Here is an 18,824-nt window from a genome sequence, read left to right on the forward strand (position 1 = left end):
TGGCAGGCAGCGATTCGTAAATCCAGGGCTCCCGCTGCCATCAGACACCGCTCCTGATCCGCAGGGGTGCAGGGGCACGGCCCCGGCCTGCTTCCAGCGGGGCGGAGGAGCGGGCGTGGGGCCTGCCCGGCGTCCAGCGGGAGGGGGGCCAAGGAGGGGACCCTCTCTCCCCGCACAGCCCGCGCTGGGCCCGGGCAGGGGCTGAGCGACGCCTTCCCGCGTCTCCCAGCACCTGAACGAGCAACCAGCGACCGGGGGACGTTTCCCCTTCGGCGGGAGGATTTCCCTGGCCGCCAGCATCACTTCCGAGAAGTTTGGGAATAATTACAGAAACATTGGGGGGGGGGGAGGGACGTTTGGAGGGGGCCAGCCCGGGCTGCAAAGGGGCGGGCGCCGGAGCCCGGCCCCCCCCCGCCCCCCCGCCGCGGTCCCCGGGGCTGCCCCGCGGGGGGCGGCGCTGGCGCGGCGGCCCCGGGAGAGGCGGGGCGGGGCGGGGCGGTGCCGCCCGTGGAGGCGGGCCCGGCGGCGGGGACCTTCCCGCGGCGGCGGAGAGGCGCGGAGCAGCGCCGTGCGAGCGGCGCCCCGTGTGCCCTCCCCGCGCCCCCGCCGAGCATCGCCCCGGCCCGGGCCGCCGCCGGGGCATGGAGGCGGCGCACAGCCTGCCGGTGCTCGACGTCCTCCGCCGCTTCGGTGTAACCGAGAGCTGCGGGCTCAGCCCGGAGCAGGTCCGCCGCAGCCGGGAGAAGTACGGCCCCAATGGTTAGTGCGGCGGGACGGGACCGCGGGATGCTGCCGGTGGGGACGGGAGGGGCTGGGGAACCCGGCGTGATGGGGCAGCCCTAACGGGACGCCGGCATCCCGCCGGAGGCGGCTGGGACCCTTCGTCGGGGCTCTCCCCGCCGGGACCGGCACCGGGAGCGGGAGCGGGGCTCTCCCCGCCGGGACCGGCACCGGGACCGGGAAGGGCCGGGGCGCTGCCCTGGGGCCCCCCCGGAGCGTCCGCCCCCCCCCGGGGTGCGGAGGAGCCGCGGGGCTTTGCCGCGGGACACCTGCTGCTGAGGGGAGCAGCGGCCGGCGCCGATTAAGGGCTGGGTACGGGGGTGCGGGCGGGCAGCGGTGGCGATTGGCGGGGCATTCATTCCTCTGGTGGAGCGTCTGAAAGCGGGGGGGACACAGGGATATGTCGCCAGGAAAGGGAGGAGGAAGTTCCCCCGTCGCCTGCGGGTGAAAGAGGGAAGCCCCAAAATCGAGGCGAGGGGTGTCGCGGCGGGGGGACCCCGCTCCCAGCTCGCTGCAGCCCTGGGTGCCTGGGTGCTGCTGCGGAAGAGGAAGGGGTGGCGGGGGGAGATAGGGTGACGGGACCTGTGCCAGCTTCGCTGACCCGGGGAACCCTCTTTCAGCAGCTGGGCATCTTCTTGGGTTTGATAAGGGGACTTTTTAAACTCGTGTTTTATAAGTGCTCGGTGTGCACGGGAGGGACTTTCTGGGGTGCCTGAGCCTACCTGGGTAAATAGTGATTTTGGTCGTTCAGGCTGTAGGTGTAGGTAGGTCGTTGACTCCGAATACAGAAACAGGAGGGGTTTAGGGGGAGTTTGCTCCAGTGCTTTGGAGTGGCAAGTCCTTTCTTGAAGTTGTGCAAGGAGAGCAGTGTGTAAATTCTCTCCTGGGTTGGAGCTTCTTGCATCTGCTTTTCACTTGATCCTCATGGATGAGGCTAAGGAAAGCCCGAGCAGATGCTGGCAGGATTGCTGTCTGCATCTTTAGTCATTGGGAGGGCTGGGTCAGCTGGGGTCCGAGGGCTGTGCCTCCTCCAGACAAGCCCTGCGAGCAGCAGTCCTGCGTGCTGGGCTGTGCTCGGGATCCCCCTTCCACCAGCGCTCCCCATACCGGGCGGCTTCTGCTCCGTTCCCTGAGTCAGCGTGGTCAGGGCTGGACCTGGGAGCTCTTACCACGGAGCACTCCGCACGAGGCGTAAGCGATGGAGCATCGCACCCGCCCGTGTCTGACCTGATTTTGAAGGAGGGCAGCTGGGGACCCCTCTGGTTAGCTGGGAGGGGAGCAATCCCTCTGCTTTGGGGGGCTGAATGCAAAACGCACCCTTAGCGAAGAGGTGTGCTGCTCTGATTTCAAGGTATAATTGCTCCCAACGTTTCTGCGCTGCCCCTCGGCCCCACAGGAACGTGGGGATGACGGGTTGTACGGGTGATCTGTGCTGTGCAGCAGCGTGTCACCTACAGACATGGCCGGCACGGGGCTCACGGTGGCTTTATCCTCCTGTTTGCCCAAGTGAATCATCGTTGCTGACTCAGGCACGTTGGCTGCTCGGTGGCACCGGGCTCTCTGCCTTGAAAAAGGTAGCTCGAACATATGATGTAGGTGCAAAGCAAAGGGTTAGCAGTGGCAATTAGTTTGTCTTTTTATTTTTTTCTTCTTCCTTCCCCCTCTTGCAAGCAATGCTTCTGTGCTCACCTCTCGCTACAGTTTTGCTTCCCATACAGTCCAGTGTTGGGCTTCTTGCAGGCTGTTGGTTTGCAAGAGCTTACGACTTTGGGACGTCCCATGGCTTTTGCCTTCAAAGCGGAGCTCTGCATCTCCTGTACAACACAGCTTACAGTGATGTGCACAGACATTGAGAGCAGTAACGTGGGCAGTGCAACCACCAGTGAAAATGTGGTCAAAGATTTTTAAGAATTCAGAATTTTTGCAACTTTTGTGCAGTATTTATATTTTTCTCATGGCACAGATGAGATATGGATGGGTCAGCACAGCTTAAAATCATGCAGAATGGGACCCTGTGTGGTCTGTTTGGGGTTTTTTCTTTTGTTTGGTTGGTTTAAAACCTCGATATTAAGCAAATAGCCTTTTTTCCAGTATGGCGAGAAGTTGCAGGTTGTGTCACGGCAGCAGGAGCCGACCTCCCCAGCTGCGCTGGGGTACCCTTGGGTGCCCCGTTTGGGAGAGCTGCTGTGGGGAGCAGCGTGGGGCGGCGAGCTGGGCTTGCACCGGAGCGCAGGTCTTGAAGATGGCCCGTATTGAATTGCATTTTAATTTAGGCTTAAATTAAGCTCTGGCAGCGGAAGTGCAGGGCAGTTTGGTGACTTGCTTGAGCTCACGCAGAAGGGGGAAGAAGATTCAAATCTTGCTTGGCTTGAAGCGCAGAGCAGACCTTCAGCTCCAGCTAGTTTCATTTTTGCACCCTCGTGTCTCACATTCATTCATTTCCTTCTAAACCTGAAATCAAACTGCCAGTGTGGTCGTGAATCACAATCTAAAATACATTGTCTTTCTTAAAACCTGCCTCCCGACGTACTTTGGAGAGCTGCTGTCTGCTTTTTTTTATTGTGTTGATGCATTTCAAAAATATGAGCTGCAAAGAGCTCCAACATTAAGTGAGAAGCAGTGGCCATTGGCGTGTTTCATATTAAAAAAATATATATTTTTTGGAGGAGGTATTCTTTTGGAGCCTAAAATTGCTTTTTCAGTTCCAGTGCTCGCATTTACATTTGCAGGAGGAAACAGAGAGCAATACTGATTACTTAATATCTCCAGTTCGTGGCTTGGCAGCCAAGCAGTGAGATATAGATTACTGGACTGGAAGAAGATATTTCTCCGTTAGGAAGAGCTCTTGTTCTAGTTTCAGATCTGTCATCGGTGCTGTCAGCATGGCCATTTCATTTGCCGAGGAAACTGGAGAAGCTGCAGAACATTTAGGTCTCACCATGGTGATTCTCAAAAGGCTCCTGAATCTCCAAAGTCAATTTTAACTGATAAACACTTTGCGATGCTCCATGTGTGCCGGGCGGACGCTCCCCTACGCCCCCTCCCATCCGCCAGCACCGAGCTCCACAGGTTGCTTTTAGAGCACAACACTTAAAAAAATAAAAATATAAAAGCAAAAAATGCGCATCTCTTCTTTTCTAATAGACTGAGCAGGAGGATACAGGGGTGCAAACCCTTTTCTTTCTAAATATAAAACCAGGGGCACAATTTACCCTGAAATGATTTCAGTTTTGCCAAGGAATGACAGATGTAAACGGGAGTTGCCCCGTGGACAGTCAAGTGATTTTCTGTTTTAAATATAGCTCCGATTTCTCTCTTCTAAATGGATTTCCATGTGTAAATGAGCATACATTTCAGGCAGGATATTGCCAGCGTTAATGCATATGCATAATTTTATTTGCTTCATCAGTAACCTAAATGGACTGTGAATGTCAGTGGAGTCAAGTGCTCGGCTGTTTGCAGCATACGGGCGTTTATCTCTTCTTGCATTTCATCTCTTCTGACTCCAAAGCAAAAGCCCTGATGCCGTCTGTGGTTGGAAACGCTACTGGGCAGGATCAGGCCCTGCCCGCCAGCCCTCCTCGGGGTCTCGCCCGTCCCCTCCTTTACCCTGGCTGCCCCTGGGGCTGCCCCCAGCGTGGTACCCAATGCTCTTCGAAACCTCCTGCGCCTCACTGCAGGGTGCGATGATAACGGTATCTGTCTGATGGCTATTTAAATGTTATTCAAGCCAGCTTCAGCACTGGGCAAGCTCAAAGCCCATGAGTAAATTGGCTTTTCTTTTATAACGCACCTCTCTACATCTCCGTAAGCTTTATTTCAGGATCTCGGAGCCCTTGTGTGTATTTTTGCATGTGTGTGCCTGAGCTTACCTGGGCAGGAGGAGGTGACATCCCCAAGCCCAAATCCAGCCTGTGATGTGTCGCCGCTCTCCCGAAACCCACCAAGGCTCATCCACGAGGAGCTTTCTGCTATTCAGCGCAAGCACACGCATCCGAGCCCCTGTTTTGCTAGAAGCAGCAGCAAAAACCACTGATATATTATTTGTTTCCATCCTTTTCCCAGTCTATACCCAGGGCTGTGTGTGCATGTGTGTATATGTCCATCGGCACACGCGTGTGCGTGCACGCACCCCTGTGCGTACTCTAATTGCAGTGCATTACTTAACGTCGGAATAGCTGCTGGCGGTTGCTAACCAGCCAAGGTTACGCTCCAACTCTCTCTTGACGATAAAAAAAAAAAAAAAAGAAATAAAATTTCTATTTCATGCTGAAATATTTGAGATGCCGGTAAGGAGAGGAAAAGCAGCATTTTCTGACTCATCTAACTCTGCTCTCTGTTCCTCTGTGCATCGCCCACCTTTTCCACCCCCGAAACACACGCTTAACAGTCTGATTCATAAACATGCTACGGGGTTTTTTTTTCCCTCCTCCAAATCCTTTCCCTTAGGAGAAATGCTGAGGCATTGAAACCTTGTGAGCGCCTTCAAATTTGGGGAGAGACTACACAAAATTTTCCTAATTGGACAAGAGGAAATTTGGGATTTTCATCCCTGCGCCATCCTCTGAGGTTACCTGGTTGTGTACCTACCTTTAAAAAAATTGTGAATAAAGAGCAATGTTCAGAAAAACTGATGTCTGCTCTTAAAATGCTGCAGGATCCAGGCAGGGAAAATTTCCAGGGTGAGGAGAGGCAGGGGCTGCGCTGAAGGGGAAGGGATTTTGTGTGCAGGTCTCGTGCGTACCCTTGGGGCTGGCCTCCCCTATTGCACAAGTGTTATTTCATTAATATTTTTATTTCATTGCTGGTTTTAAAGCTGGGGGTGGTGGAGCTGGTGCTACGAAACACTGGGTTAGGAGTCAGATGCACTGTGGGTGCCCGGATGCTGGCTTGGGATGCACCGTTTCCAGAAGGGCTGGCGCGGGTCCTCCAAAAACACCATTAGCAGCAAAATATCCCCCGCTCCCCCAGGCTAATCCTCTTCCCCAGGGTTTCAGGTGCCTATTTTGACCTTCCTCCTGGAGCCGAGCGTTTTTGGCCCGCCCGGTGCGGTCCTCGCCATCCCCACGCAGCCGTGCGGCTGCTCGCTCTTTGCCTTTTTGGTGGCGTTGGTCTTTCTGTGTGTTTAAGCCTTCTCCGATTGCCAGATCTGATTTTTAAGCTCTTGAGTAGCATTTCTATGGTCATCTCCCTCCAGGGTAAATCTCTGAAAAATACTATTGATATTTATGTTGCAAGTATGTTTGTTTTTTTTCTTTTAAAAACTTCTCCTGAAAACCATTTTTCTTGAGTAAAAAGCATCACCCGACGCCTGGTGTTGCTTTTGCTTTCTTCCTACCAAGGAGAATTTTAATTTGAGAGGCATCCAAATCGCTGCCTTTTCACTCTGCGTTTGATCTCCTCCTGCAAATGGGATGGTGTGAAAGCTGGAAGCTTCTGGCTGCTGCTAAATCCCCCCTGTCCTGCAGGTCGGGTCTGCCCTGGCACGCCTGCAGCCCGGGCGATGCTTCTGGCACGGGCCCCCGCGGGACATCCCTGCCGGATGCCGAGAATTGCAGGTGCTGGTGTGAAGCAGGGCTGAGCAAGGGCAACTTTGGGCAACTTAAAGCAGATGGTTGTTATTTTCTGGTGGGGATAGCTGCCTGTGCAGCACTCGAGAGCTACGGCAAGGTGGGGTGCGTGAATCCCCCCTCGAGAGCGGCATTCCCATTGCCCTCCTGCGATCTGCAGCGGGGATCTGAACTGGTTATCGAAAGGCATCAGAAACCTTGCGGGGCTGGCGGGGCTGCACACAACCGTGGGATGCTTTCATTTTCCTGGTCCTGAATAACGAGGTTATTTGATGTTTTTTCATATATTCAAACCTCTGGAGGAGCCAGCTTTGATTTTTCTCCTATGCGGAGCATTTGCAGAGTCGGTCAGGATGCTGATGCCCCTCCAAAATGTTTTTTTTTTAGGGTTATTCTTTGTAAACCATCAGCCAGATGTTGAGTGTTTGTGCCCTGTGCCTCTCGCTCAGCTGGTCCAGCCCCGCTCCTGGAGAAAGGGCTCCTCCCTGGGAGGCATCGCGGTGGCCGGATCAGCCACAAAACCCTTCTCCCGGCTCATTGAGCTCGCCTGGTGGGTCAGTGGATGCCCCATCCCCATTAATATTTTCAGGGCTGTTAAAGGGAGCGTTAAGAAGTTGTAAGCAACACCTAAGCCGTACTCCATGGGGAATTAGGGCAGGAAAAGCAGAATTGCAAACCTCTTTCGGCAGGTAAGGCCGGGTGTCCGGGTGCTCTAAAACTCCTGTTTAATTTTTTCCCTCGGGAAAAGCCCATTAGGGTGCTTGGGCAGCTCTGGCACAGGGCAGCGCTCCCTGCCCGGCCCGTTGGCTCGCTCGGCTAATCACAGCCAGCGGTGGTGCGGAGAGGAGGACGTTGGCTCCGGGGCTGGCTGGTTTGGTGTGGGTTAGTTCCGTAACCGGCTGGCAGAGGGGTCCGGAGGGGGAGGCGCTTGGGAGCAGGACGGGGACCGGGAGCCAAGCTGCTGGGCTGACGTTTTCCGGGAGTGTTGCTGGCGCTCGCGGTCTCAATTACACGGTGGAAATATTAAGGCAGGTTGTGATTATCAGGAGAGGGATGGGGTTTTCTGCTTGCCTTTTTTATCTTTTCTTTCTCCCCCCCCCCCCCCCCCCCTTTTTCTTCCTCTCCTTCCCCTGGTTCTCACGTAGCACTCATGGATGACATCCCATTGCATCTCAGGTTGGGGAGATGGCAACGAAGGCAGCCCCTCCTGGCCAGTCGGTACACTTCGTGCAGGAGAAACGGCTGATGCTGGGGAGACTGGGAGGACTGGGGAAGGCGGGAGGGATGGAGGAGAGGGGCCCGCGGCCGCTGTGAGTGGGCTGGGGGGGCAGGCAGCAGCAGGGCAGAGCTGTCTGGAACCCACCCAACCCGGTGCAATAGTAATACCCAGCAAAACCTGGAAAGCACTAACCCCCCTCCTACCTCCACTTATTATTGTGTATCTGATTTTTTTTTTTTTTTTTGCCAGTATTGTGACTCATGATCATTTTTTATATCTCAATGTTGGTAGCATTGGAGGTAGAAAGTATAAAAGTAACCCATATTAAAAAAAATTTACCGACTGCTCAGTTGAGCTGCTGTCTGTACCAATTACCTCGCTGGAAACAGGTAGCAGAGATCTGGGCTAGAAGTGTAGAAATGTTGAAGAACCGGAGCCAAAAAGCAATAGAGAAAATTGTGGTTACTTGAGTATTTCCATGACGTGAGCGTGCGCCAGAGGCTCCTCCGTGGGCGGTTAACCCCTCGCAGGCAGGGCTGCAGGCAGCTGCCTGCTCCGCCAGCATCCGAGCAATGACGGCGCAGGTGGTGATGAGCAGTGCTGGGACAGGAGACTCATTATTCCTGCTAGGATTAATGCAATTAATGCTAATGGTTCTTTTCCAAGGTGGGTGACTTGCCGGAGTTGAGCCAATCGTCTCATGAAGGGAGGGTTGGATTTGAGTCCAAAGGGTTGCTCTTTTGAAGAGAAGATGAATTAATCCTTGCTAGCAATTAGCCTCCTGTCTATAACTACTATTTGCTGTTTTTTTGTGGGAACCTCCCAGTTTTTGAGGTTTGGCTGCTCGTTATCACTCTGTAATAGCCTTTTCTCTTTCTTACCCGCAGAGGTGGCGAGAGCAAGGTCAGGCTGTGGTTTGGTAGCAGTCCCGTCTACCTCCCGGGATGGGGTCCGTGCCCATGCACCGCCTGGTCCCATGCGTCCCCGGGCATCAGGCTTCTTCGGGGCGTGCCATGGCATCTCTTTGTGACCTGTGGTGGCTGAAATGGAAATTTTGTACCTCTTTTTGAAGTCTAGACCTATAGTACCCCTAAATGCAAGTGTCTCCACTCTGATCATCAAAATCCTCCTGAAATTTAAATGTTCAGCAACCTGCTGGATGTGCCAGCGGAGGTCCTGGCTTCGTCAGCTGTGCTCCCACATGAACCCATTTGAGATTATCGTGTGCTCTCTCTCTCCAAATATCCCATTTGAGATTATCTCTGTCTCTCTCTCTCTCCCCCATCTGAGATTTTATATATCTATCTATATGTCTAACCCATTTGAGATGATATCTCTCTATCCCATTTGAGATGATATCTCTCTATCCCATTTGAGATTTTATATATATATATATAAAATTATAATTGTAATTCCCCGCCCCCCCCACATTTGCAAGTCACTCTGGCAGACTTTTGGATAAAAGATCGCTTTACGGAGAGGAAGCAAAACAGACAGTAAAAAGATGTTTATTCCCTATCGAGAGCTAACAGGTCCGAGCCCATCCCGGGCTCTGCAGGGCTGAAGGGTGAAGGCGCGTGAGGACGAGTGACACCGCGCTGGTGGCCCGGCCCAGCTGCGCGGCAGGGTCCCCGTCAGCGTCGGAGGTGCGATGTTGTGGGGAGGAAATCCGCTTCTTGCTCTTGTGCGTCCCCTGTGCCCCTGGGTTCCTGTGCACAGTATTTTTGCTTTGGGTGTTTCCTGCTATTTAGCCTCTCTGTGTATTTTAAACCAGCGCTGGGGGGAGGCGGGGAAGGGACGTGAGTGAATTCGGACTGAAGGGCAGGGTTGTGTCGGGCGTCCTTCTCCAGGCGGCTGCAGGAGCCGTTGGGGACGCGGTGCCGGGGACAGCCCTGGCGCTGACAGGTTTTGCTCCATCCCGGTGAAACCACCTCCAGCACGTCCGTGTGGTCCCCAAAGCCACCGGCCGCGGCCGCGCTGCGGGGTGGGAAAGCTGTCCCTTGTGCTGGGACCAGTCCCCACGGCCAGTCCGTGCCCCTCCTGGGGGCTGGATGGCCAAAGTGCCTTTTGTCCTCATGTCACTGAAGCAGATCCGTGCTGTCCTTGCCACCCTCCAAGCAAATGCAAGGGCTGTGTTTTGTATGTTCTATATTTGCTTTATTATATGGGGGGTTTTTTTGGTTTTGTTTTGTTTTCTTCTGGTTTGGAAGCAGTTTTTCTTGCATTTGTTGCTGATAAAAATTAGTTATTTTTTTGGGAGGGCTGCGTGGGCAGGGGAGATTCTCTCTTCTGCTTTCTTCGCCACAGGGAGCGAAAGCCCAGAGATCCTCGAGGAGGAACTCGATTAGCTGGGCAGTGACTCCGGCCCCTCCGGCGGCCAGCGATGGCCGAATCCCCAGGGATTTGCCCTGTAAAACGTCAGCTCAGCTGGATTTTGCCGAGCAGGCAGCGCCTGTCCCCAGGAGACGGGCAGCCAGGGTCGGGATAACCCTCCCTTTGCCTGCCTGTTTGCACTTTTCTTTTTCCATTTTGCAACCTCCAAGTCAACAGAAGGTCTAAGATAAGGAAAAGGTGGGGAGTGAGTGGAAAAATAAAAATAAAAAAGGCCGGCTCAGCGGTGCGGGGTGGAGAGGGGAAGCGATGGAGCTGTGTCGCTGGCCCTCCTGCTCCGGCCACCGCAGAGGGTTCCCCTCAGGGCGCTGCGTCCTTGGGGTTTTTGCAGGTTTTCTGGGTTTTTGCACGCTTTGGAGGTCAGGGGCCTTCTGCTGCCTGCAGGTCAATGGAAACCCCGTCAGAGGAGGAGCAGTGTTGTGATCCGCTCCCCTCCGAGGGCAGTCCTGCCGTGACCCGGGGGGAGATGGGGCTGCTCTGCAGTGCCGGCTCGGGGCTGCTCTGGGGCTCCTCTTTTGTCTATAAAAGCCTAATTCAAATTATTCTTCCCTTTTTCACCCCTTTTTGACATAAATATATATAAGTATCTATGTATATATACATATGTATAGAATATTTCATCCTTATAGGCACGCACACAGATATTATACATAGTTGGAAGGAGATTATGGAAAAAGCCTAGATGGGACTCATGTCTCCAGGGATCTCGTGAGCGTCTCGCTCCAGGAAAGGAACTACTTAACTACACAGAGATGTGTGATCCCCAGAGAGTTCATCCATGAAAAGTATTAATTGTCCAACTTGCCCCTTTTTCCCATCCAGAAGAACAGATCTTTTCTATCCTACAGAAATTTTTGTCTTCTGATATAATCTAAACTAAGGGCAGTGTAGACTTCATTTTCCATGAAAACCCATCCAAGAGGATTGCTGAAAATAGATCGTGCTCTGAGAACAGATACCAGAAAAAGCAAGTGTGTGTGTGGTGGGGGGAGCCAGGTCAGCTGGGGCAAGGAATTCTGCAAAAAAAATTAATACTAATAATCTCAGTTTGAGTTAATTTAGTTGAGAAGCAGCTGCTCAGCGCCCGTGTGAGTCGGGGGCAGAGGATGCACCACCCTGCGGGTACGCTGCCTGCGTTTTATCAGCCTGATTTTATTTACTGGCAGGTGGGAGATGGGTTGAGATGCGCTATTCAAACTTTTAAATTTCACAAAAGTTTGCCGTGGCAGAGGCATTTCCTCCAGAAAACGGACAAATGGAAAAAAAAAACCCAAACCCCAACCCCCTCCAGACCTCTGCTTTTAGGATGGAGTTGGCTCCCTTCAGCCCCGAGCTTGGGGCAGGGTCTCCTTCCAACCCGGCGTGCAAAGTTTGGGTTTTCCTGATCCATACGTACACAGCCCAGCTCGTACGCTGTGGCTCGGCTACAGGTGGCAGCAGGATCGATTAAAATATTTATTGAAATACCAGCTTTTGGAGCAGGGAGAGAGAGCAGCTTCCTCGTCTTGGCAGGGAAGGGGAGAAAATGCTGCTTGGATTTAAAAGCAATATCTGGAAGTTCTTTTTTTTTTTCTTTCTTAATTGAGGTTACTGGTTTGGGGCTATGCTTTTGGGGGGGTTCATCTTGCAAACCCCCCTGGGTCGGCTCTTACACATGTCCCGGGAGTTGGGTCCACGCCGGTTGCAATTCAATCCAAAACCTGCCACGTGCAAGATGTCGAGCAAAAGAAGTGGCAAAGCAAATGAATTGCTGTGCTGTGCCATGAGGGCTGCAGAGCGAGCCCCGTTTTGGGGGAAGGCGAGAATGTTTAGTGTGGTTTTGTGCCGGCAGGTTCATGCGGGAGGTGGGGCGGGATGTCAAAGCGCTTCCCCTCTGGGCCGGGAGGGTTTGGTGCCAGACACTGATGTGGGCACCCTACAGCGGGGAAAAAGCTGGGGTCACGCCAGGGAGGAAGGCAACCCCTTCCCTGCCTGCCTTCTCCCGGAGAGGCGGCTACCGAGTGTTTTATTGCTGAGAGCCCCTGGCCCGGCTGGTCCCCGAGCCCCGTGGGGCAGCGGGAGAAACGTCCTGTGAGCGGGGCACGGGATGCACCTGAGCTGCTCGGCCGCTGCTGGGTGAGCAACCGGGAGCCACCCACGCTTTCCACAGCACTTGGCGAGTGCAATACTTTAGTTGCGTTTATTTATAAATTACTATTATTACTTATTATTTTTTATTACTTAGTGTTTTAATTATTACTTCTTATGAATTATTGTTTATTTTATTGTTTTATTTTGCATGCTAAGGAAGTGTGATGTCCTCAGTGGTTGCTTACAGCCTCGTCAAAGATGCTCGGCTCAGTGTGAACACCCACCAGATCCTTGGGGCGGCAGTTTTGGGGGACACTGTTCCCCCCACCGAGCCACAGCAGCCCTTTGCTGCGTGCTGAGCAGCGTCTGTCCTCCAGGAGCAAATGCATCTTATTTTGAAAATGCATCCTATTTTGAAAATGCATCCTCGTCCCATTTTCTTACCTGCCTTTTCAGCCCCAATATCCCTTTTTTCCTACTTTTTAGGAAAAAAAAAAAACAAAACCAAAAAAACAAAAAACCAAACACAGTCCCACCTTGCTCTTCCCTAAGTCTTGCAGAATTCAGCTGAAAGGTGCTGAAATTCCTCCCCTGGGACATTCGAAGCCTCCCGGGGCCGTGCGTGTTTTCCTGCTGCGGGCAGGGACCGGCGGCCGAGCTGACCCAGCGGCGCGGAGCATCGCCGGGGCTCCTGGCACCGCCGCCTCCGCAGGTCCACGTGTTTGGTTTCCTAAACCGGTCCCCAGCGCTGCCAGGAAAATGTTATTAAATTTTCTGTCGCCGGGTGTTGGACTCGCTGCGAGTGGCCTATTTGTGGTGGTGTGTGGCAGTCCGGCGTGGGTTACGAATTCGCCGTAGCATTTTTCCCTGGCCTGGATGCTACTTTTCGGCCGCCATGCTGGGTCGGAGGAGTTTTGGCATCTGCTGGCATCTGGGCATCGTGCTCGTGATGTCGGGGCAGCTGAGAGCCGAGCGGCTGAGGGCAGGAGGCTGCAGCAGAGCCCTAAAGGGTGAAAAAACATTACTGGGCAAAAACCCCCAATTTATTAACCCTTACCACTAGGGTGTCAATGGGAAATTAGCTGAAAAAATAGTTTTAGGGCAATAAAGCAGGAAATATGATGTGTATAGGGTGCAAGAAGAGGATATACTGAAATTGCAGCGTGCCCTTTGGGTTGGCGTTGTGGCAGTTCTGGCAGAAGTTTCCCAAGCTCGGCAGAGTCGCTGCCTCACCTTTCTTCGGGATTATGGAAAGGATCTGCTTGAAGCAGAGATAAGGAGAAGCTAAAAACACCCCAACACAACCCCAAAACTAAAAAAAAGCAACCCCAGCTTAAACTTTATTTTATTCAAGCTCCTGTGGTGTGGGTTTTTTTCTTTTTCTTTTTCCAAAACCTGTTACTATTTAAATGCAGATTTTTAGCTTTTCCACCCGGGAGCCAGAGCTGGAAATTCTTTCCACTGCGTTGGTGCAGGAGGGAACAAACCGCTGCTTTTAGTTTGCTCAAATAATCCATCCCAGGCTGGAGCCACAGGTTTCCTCCGCCCCGCTCCCTCCCACTCCCAAAACGAGCCCGGGGATCCGCTGTGGGTGCTGACGGGGACAGGGACGGGGGGACAAGGCCGCCGGTTGCAGCCCCATTTCCCCAGGGTTTTTCCCCTAAATTTCCCCAAGACTTTATTCTTGCAAATGCCACATGGGCACTGGAGCTGCAAGCCTAGCTGGCAGCTCATTTGTGGGGCACAGTGGGTGAAATCTTCTCCCCTTATTTTCATAGCATTAAGAAAAGGAGGTGGGTTATCAACAGGGAAGCAATTTGCTTTTTGCCGCGGCACGGGAGGAGGGTGCTCGGTGCTGGCTGGGCTTCGTGGCCCCGTGCCGGGACCCCCTGCACTGTGTTGGAGGGAAGCTTGTGCTATCCAATGTTTTGGGGATGAGCCATTTCCAAGAATAAAGGAAGGGAAGTTTGGGGTGGGATGGGCAGGTTTTTCCTTATTTATTTTACACAGCTCCTTGGACCATCGGCCCAATGCCGCACTCCCTCCTCCATCCCTGTTTCTCTCTACCCAGACAGCAGGACGTGGCGGTGGTGGCTTATCCTTCGGCATGGGGACACACTGATTTTCCAGGGAAAAGGAGATACCGTGGGGCCGGATTTGCACGGTGCTTCGCTGCCATTGAGGAGCACATCCAGGATAACTGTGTTTCCTATTCCCTGACCTGCAGAGAGAAGCTTAGCTGGCCAGAAAAGGAACAAATGAGCCTTTCAGCTTCTCCCCTCCAACCACAGCAGCGGGGCTGTGGGTGCCCAAATGCCCCTGTTCTCCCCTGGGACTCTGTCCCCATTCTGGAGGGACCGATGGTGTTGGCCTGGGTTCAATACCGGTGGGTTTGGAAGAGCAGCGTGAGGGTAGGACGAGGATTTGGTCCAGAGCCCCGACTGCCGTGGGAAGCCCTGCAACCCAAACCAGAAATTTTGGGGGGTGATTTTATTGCTGGCCACGTATGGTGTCCAGGTGCCAGGCAGAAAAACGGTTGCATCATTTTACCCTAAAGCATCACCTGGAAAATGGCAAGGACGTTTCTAGCCCTTAAACCTCTGCTAACCTGTGCCGCCTCGCCTGCCCCGGGCTGCCGCCATCCCCAGCGCTTCCTCGGGCCCCAAATTTGCTTATTTTTGGGGCTGTGGATTCCCCAGCCAGGAGGGGCACTTTGCAAAGCACGGGGCAGAGCTCGAGCAGGGACGAGCGCCGGGGAGTTACAGGAACAGCAAACCGCCAGTGTTTGCCGTGGGAGTGGGGGTTGTATCTCGTTCCTTTTATCTTCCTGCCGCCGTTCGAAGCAGCCCCGAGCGAGCGGCTGTCGCGGGCAGCCAGCGTAACCAAAACTCGCCCGGCGCGCAGGAAGAAGCAGCTGCGAGGCGGTAAGCAAATAAGGTGCTGGGGGCCGGAGGTGCTTCCCCCACCCATGGCACACCCAGGGCCACCACCGCCTTCGCTCAGGAGGGAAGGACGCGGGAGGAAAAGCACCCGTGGCTTTGGGGCCGGCTTTGGGGATGATGGAGGAGACGGGGAAGAGCCGCATCCTCCGGGAGTGGGCTGCGGTGCAAAGCAGAGCTCAGCGATGGCGCCCGGCACGAGGATGGGGATGTTCCCAGTGCCGTGCCTGCACCCGTGAGGTGCCGCTTAATGCTCGGTTAATTGCTGTTTTCCTTGGGTCACAGGGGCTCGGTGCAGCCGGAGAGGCCGGTTGCCACAGCCCGGTGGGCTCACGTGCCGCACACGTGCCTGCCGCAGCTGCACCCACCCAGGGATGCGACTTCCGCGCGTGGGCGGTTGGGGTGTGCGAGCTGCCGCTCTGCCGGCCCTGCCCTCGCCTTCACCTTCACCTCGGCCCCTCTCGCCGGCGATGGGGGTGCCCCGGGGCAGCCCTGCTGCGATTCCAGCGCATGGCTGCTGGGGGTTTTACACTGTGGGGCTTTTTTGGGAAACGGCTGGTTCAGCTCGGCGGTGTCCGTAGCTCCCCCGTCTCGCCGCAACAGCGCACGGCGTCCGTGGGTCCGGCTTCCCCTCCAGCCAGGCCGGGCTCCAGCAGGCGACGCGGTGCCAGGGCGGGTCGAGGGTGGCCCCTTGGCTGAAGCCCGGCTGCTTCTGAAGAAGCTGAAGCAACATCAGAAAGCCCCTGAGCTGCACCCTGAAGGTCTTGCTCTTCCCGAGCAGAGCCGCATCCTGCCCGGGCGTGTGGCCGGAGCCTGGGCGAGATGCGAGGTGCAGGACAGTCTCCGGGGATGCAGCGGCGTTCAGGAAGCGCAGGCGTGAAGCTGCCCGCGAAAGCAAAGCCGTGTGGGTTAATTTAAGTAATACACAGCTGAGGCACGTGGATAACTACGCTTTGTGAACATCACCTAGCATTAGCACCGTTAGGCTTTGAGTGTTTGTCATCCCAGGTAACGCTAAAACACCCAGGATTAGTCTGCAAACGCTGGTTTTTTACGCTTCTGCGGCTCAAGTGCGACTGCGCAAGGCTTAACGCCCCCGTCCCCAGGTGGGATTTACACCCAGCAGGTGATGGGCTGAGCTGGCTTTCAAACGGCGCGGCAAAGCCTTTCCCGGTTGTGCAGTCCGGCAGCTTTGCAGAGCACCGGGGACGTGTGGCAGTGCCGGCTGTCACCGGGGATGAAGCAGAGCAGACGTCCCTCCGGGACAGGATCCTCCCAGCGCAGCCAGCCCTGGGAAAGGCAGCCAGTTAAAATAACAATTTATTCTGCCCAGCGTCTTGCGGGACAGTGGAAGGATCCCAGAGCAGCCCTGCCTGGGTTCCTGCTTTATGTCACGGGAGAGGGGCTGCTCTCCCAGCTGGGGATATTTTAGGGTTTTTATACTCTTTTCACTGCTTTCTTCGGCCCTTTTTCCTGCCTGTCGGCAAAGTCCAGGAATCGGATGTGTCCCTTGTTTTGCCTGTCTGTTTCCCCTTCCCCGCATACGGAAAAATTAAAGGCAGGAAAAAAAAAAAAAGAGTTTACAACATAGAAATACGGCTTGAAGGAAGTTATTTGGAGCAGAAAGCTGGGTCCAGGCGTGATGCTCGCTGTTATCCCCACGGTGGGCACCGTGCCATTACCCTTCCCGCATCACGTGGGGTCAGAAGTGTTTCCCATAAGGGAAATCTGATTTTGTCCTAGGGAAGCTCCTGAAACAGTGGGGAAAATGGTATTTCAGTGTTCACCTTGCAAAGTGTTTGCTGTTGTGGGTTGCAAGCTGGGTCTGAGCATGCACCAGGGTTTGCTTTGCTGTGCGCTGGCCTGGGAGAGTGTTTCCTTGTGCCTCAGTTTCCCCAAAAGCAGAATGGGATGCGATACCTCAATGCACGATGGAGAAATGCCGGCTGCTGTAGGGCTGTGCTGCTCCAGGGATTTTTGATCCTGTTACAGCAGGAGAAACTCAAACATTTCCTTAAAGCGACCCCAACGCCACCCTGTCACGTTTTATTTGTTTCCTTTGGCCCGGAAAGCGGGTCAGGGTCTCCTCGGGGACGTGAAAGCTGTTGCAGAGCCCCGGGGTGGCAGCCCGTACCCGCACCACCTCGCTCGTGGGTGGCACCCGTGTTTATGTACCTTTTCATCACCTGATTACCGTGCCCTGCCATGGTGCAGGCGCCAGCCTGCGGCCTGCCAGCCCTGTTTGAGTTGGCAGGAGCTGGAGATTAACCTCCGGCTAAAATAGTCCAATGCCAGGCCCACGTCTGCCCAGCGTGGCCGGGCTTGTTGCATGCCCTTAGAGCATCTCGTGTCGATATTTTGTGGTGGAGCCAGGGCTGCCTGCACCGCTCGATAACACAGAGGAGAGCATGTTCTTCTGCCGGTGGGAATGGTCCTGTTACCTCCAGGGGTTGCCACCAGGCACCCATCACCCTCTACTTTCTTGGCTCTGCTCTCCAAAGCCGCGATGCAGAAGAGCAGGAGCAGAGAAATTGCAGATACGCGTCCACAAGCTGCAGGGCCCGCAGCGGGACTGCTCAGCTCGGGAAGCTGAAAATTTATGGTGCAAGTGGGTGGCCCCGTTTTGGGATACTTTGAGCAACCGTTATCATTTTCTGCCCTTGGTGGTGTTATTGCATTGGTCTTCTGGCTGTATTGGGGAGCTTGGGCACAGAGCAGGATCTCTGTGCTGAGCTCTGAGCCACCGACCGAAGAAAGGGGCTATTCAGGTGCTGGCCGGGAGTTTCCATTTCAGCCTGTTGGCACTCACCGTGTTGTCCCAAGGGAATTGCAGATTTGGGCTTTCGCTGGTTCCCTGCCTCCACGGTGGGTTTCCCGGCCAGGTGGGACATGGCAAGGCTGCAGCTCGGCGGAGCAGTGCCAGCTCTGCTGCCCTGCCCGGTGCCGCGGGACTAACTCACGTAAAACTTGAGTTTTGGCGAATGGCAAACCCTCTTATTTCTAGTGAGACTTTGGAAGTGAGGGGGGAGACTTTGGAAGAGAGGGGAAGGCTTCTACCCCCAAATTTTTCTGTTTTCTGGTGGCTTTGATTGATTCGGACCCAAAAATGTGAGTTTATTGTGACTTTCTGCCCTTTTTCTTTGGGTATTTGGTGCAAAATGGGTGCTGAGCTGCCACGTGCAGGGCGCTGGAAGGAGTCACTGATGGCAGGGGAGGTGCTTGGTTCTCAGGATACTCAAAATTGGGGGATTTTTGGAAGGTGCCCGCAGCAGCATTGCTAGTGTTTGGGGTTTGGTGGCAGCGATGGCGCGGTGTCAGTCTGTCACCAGCGGTATTTCGGCTGGCCGCCCCGCTGCACGTGCTTCCTCCTGAGTTCACGGAAACCCATTTTCATGCTTTAATCAAGAGCTCATGCAAAGTCCCCGCTCTGCAAACGGCATCGCTGCGGCTCTTCATGCAAACGCCACACGGCAGAAGCACTAAGAGGACCACGGCGTTTCGGGTGGCTGCTCAGGGGGGGAAAGTCACCCCTGGGCACCCCAGCAGAGCCGAGACCTGCGGGAGCCCCATCCGCCTCCCTCGGGGCACCCCGCCTGCCCCCAGCCCTCTCACCTCGCACGTTCGCACCCTTAAAATGGAGCCTGGATGGAAATAGCAGCAGCAGACCTCTTCTACTTTTAATTTTGGTGGCTCTCTGGGCCGAGGAGAGGAAGCCGGGGGTGGAGAGGAGCCGGCTGCAAAAGGGAGAAGAGCCACTTTCCTGCTGACACGCTCTGCAGACTGATTGGAAACGTTGAAGCCACTCCAAGATTTTTTTTTTTTTTTGCTATACGAATAATTATAGGCGTTATGTAC

General features: G+C 54.5%; 1 protein-coding gene across 3 annotated transcripts in view; it reads left to right on the plus strand.

The window, feature by feature from the left end:
- The first annotated feature begins 544 nt into the window (after positions 1-544).
- ATP2A3 (ATPase sarcoplasmic/endoplasmic reticulum Ca2+ transporting 3) overlaps positions 545-18,824 on the plus strand; it is a 59,333-nt gene continuing 41,053 nt past the window's right edge. For all 3 annotated transcript variants that reach the window (XM_072882319.1, XM_072882317.1, XM_072882320.1), the window contains exon 1: positions 545-759. In XM_072882319.1, coding sequence (XP_072738420.1) covers positions 642-759 — 118 coding nt within the window. In that variant the 5' untranslated portion in view covers positions 545-641. The remainder of the gene's footprint in view (positions 760-18,824) is intronic.

This window comes from Ciconia boyciana, chromosome 17 (assembly GCF_034638445.1).
Source record: "Ciconia boyciana chromosome 17, ASM3463844v1, whole genome shotgun sequence".
NCBI classification, from domain to species: Eukaryota; Metazoa; Chordata; class Aves; order Ciconiiformes; family Ciconiidae; genus Ciconia; species Ciconia boyciana.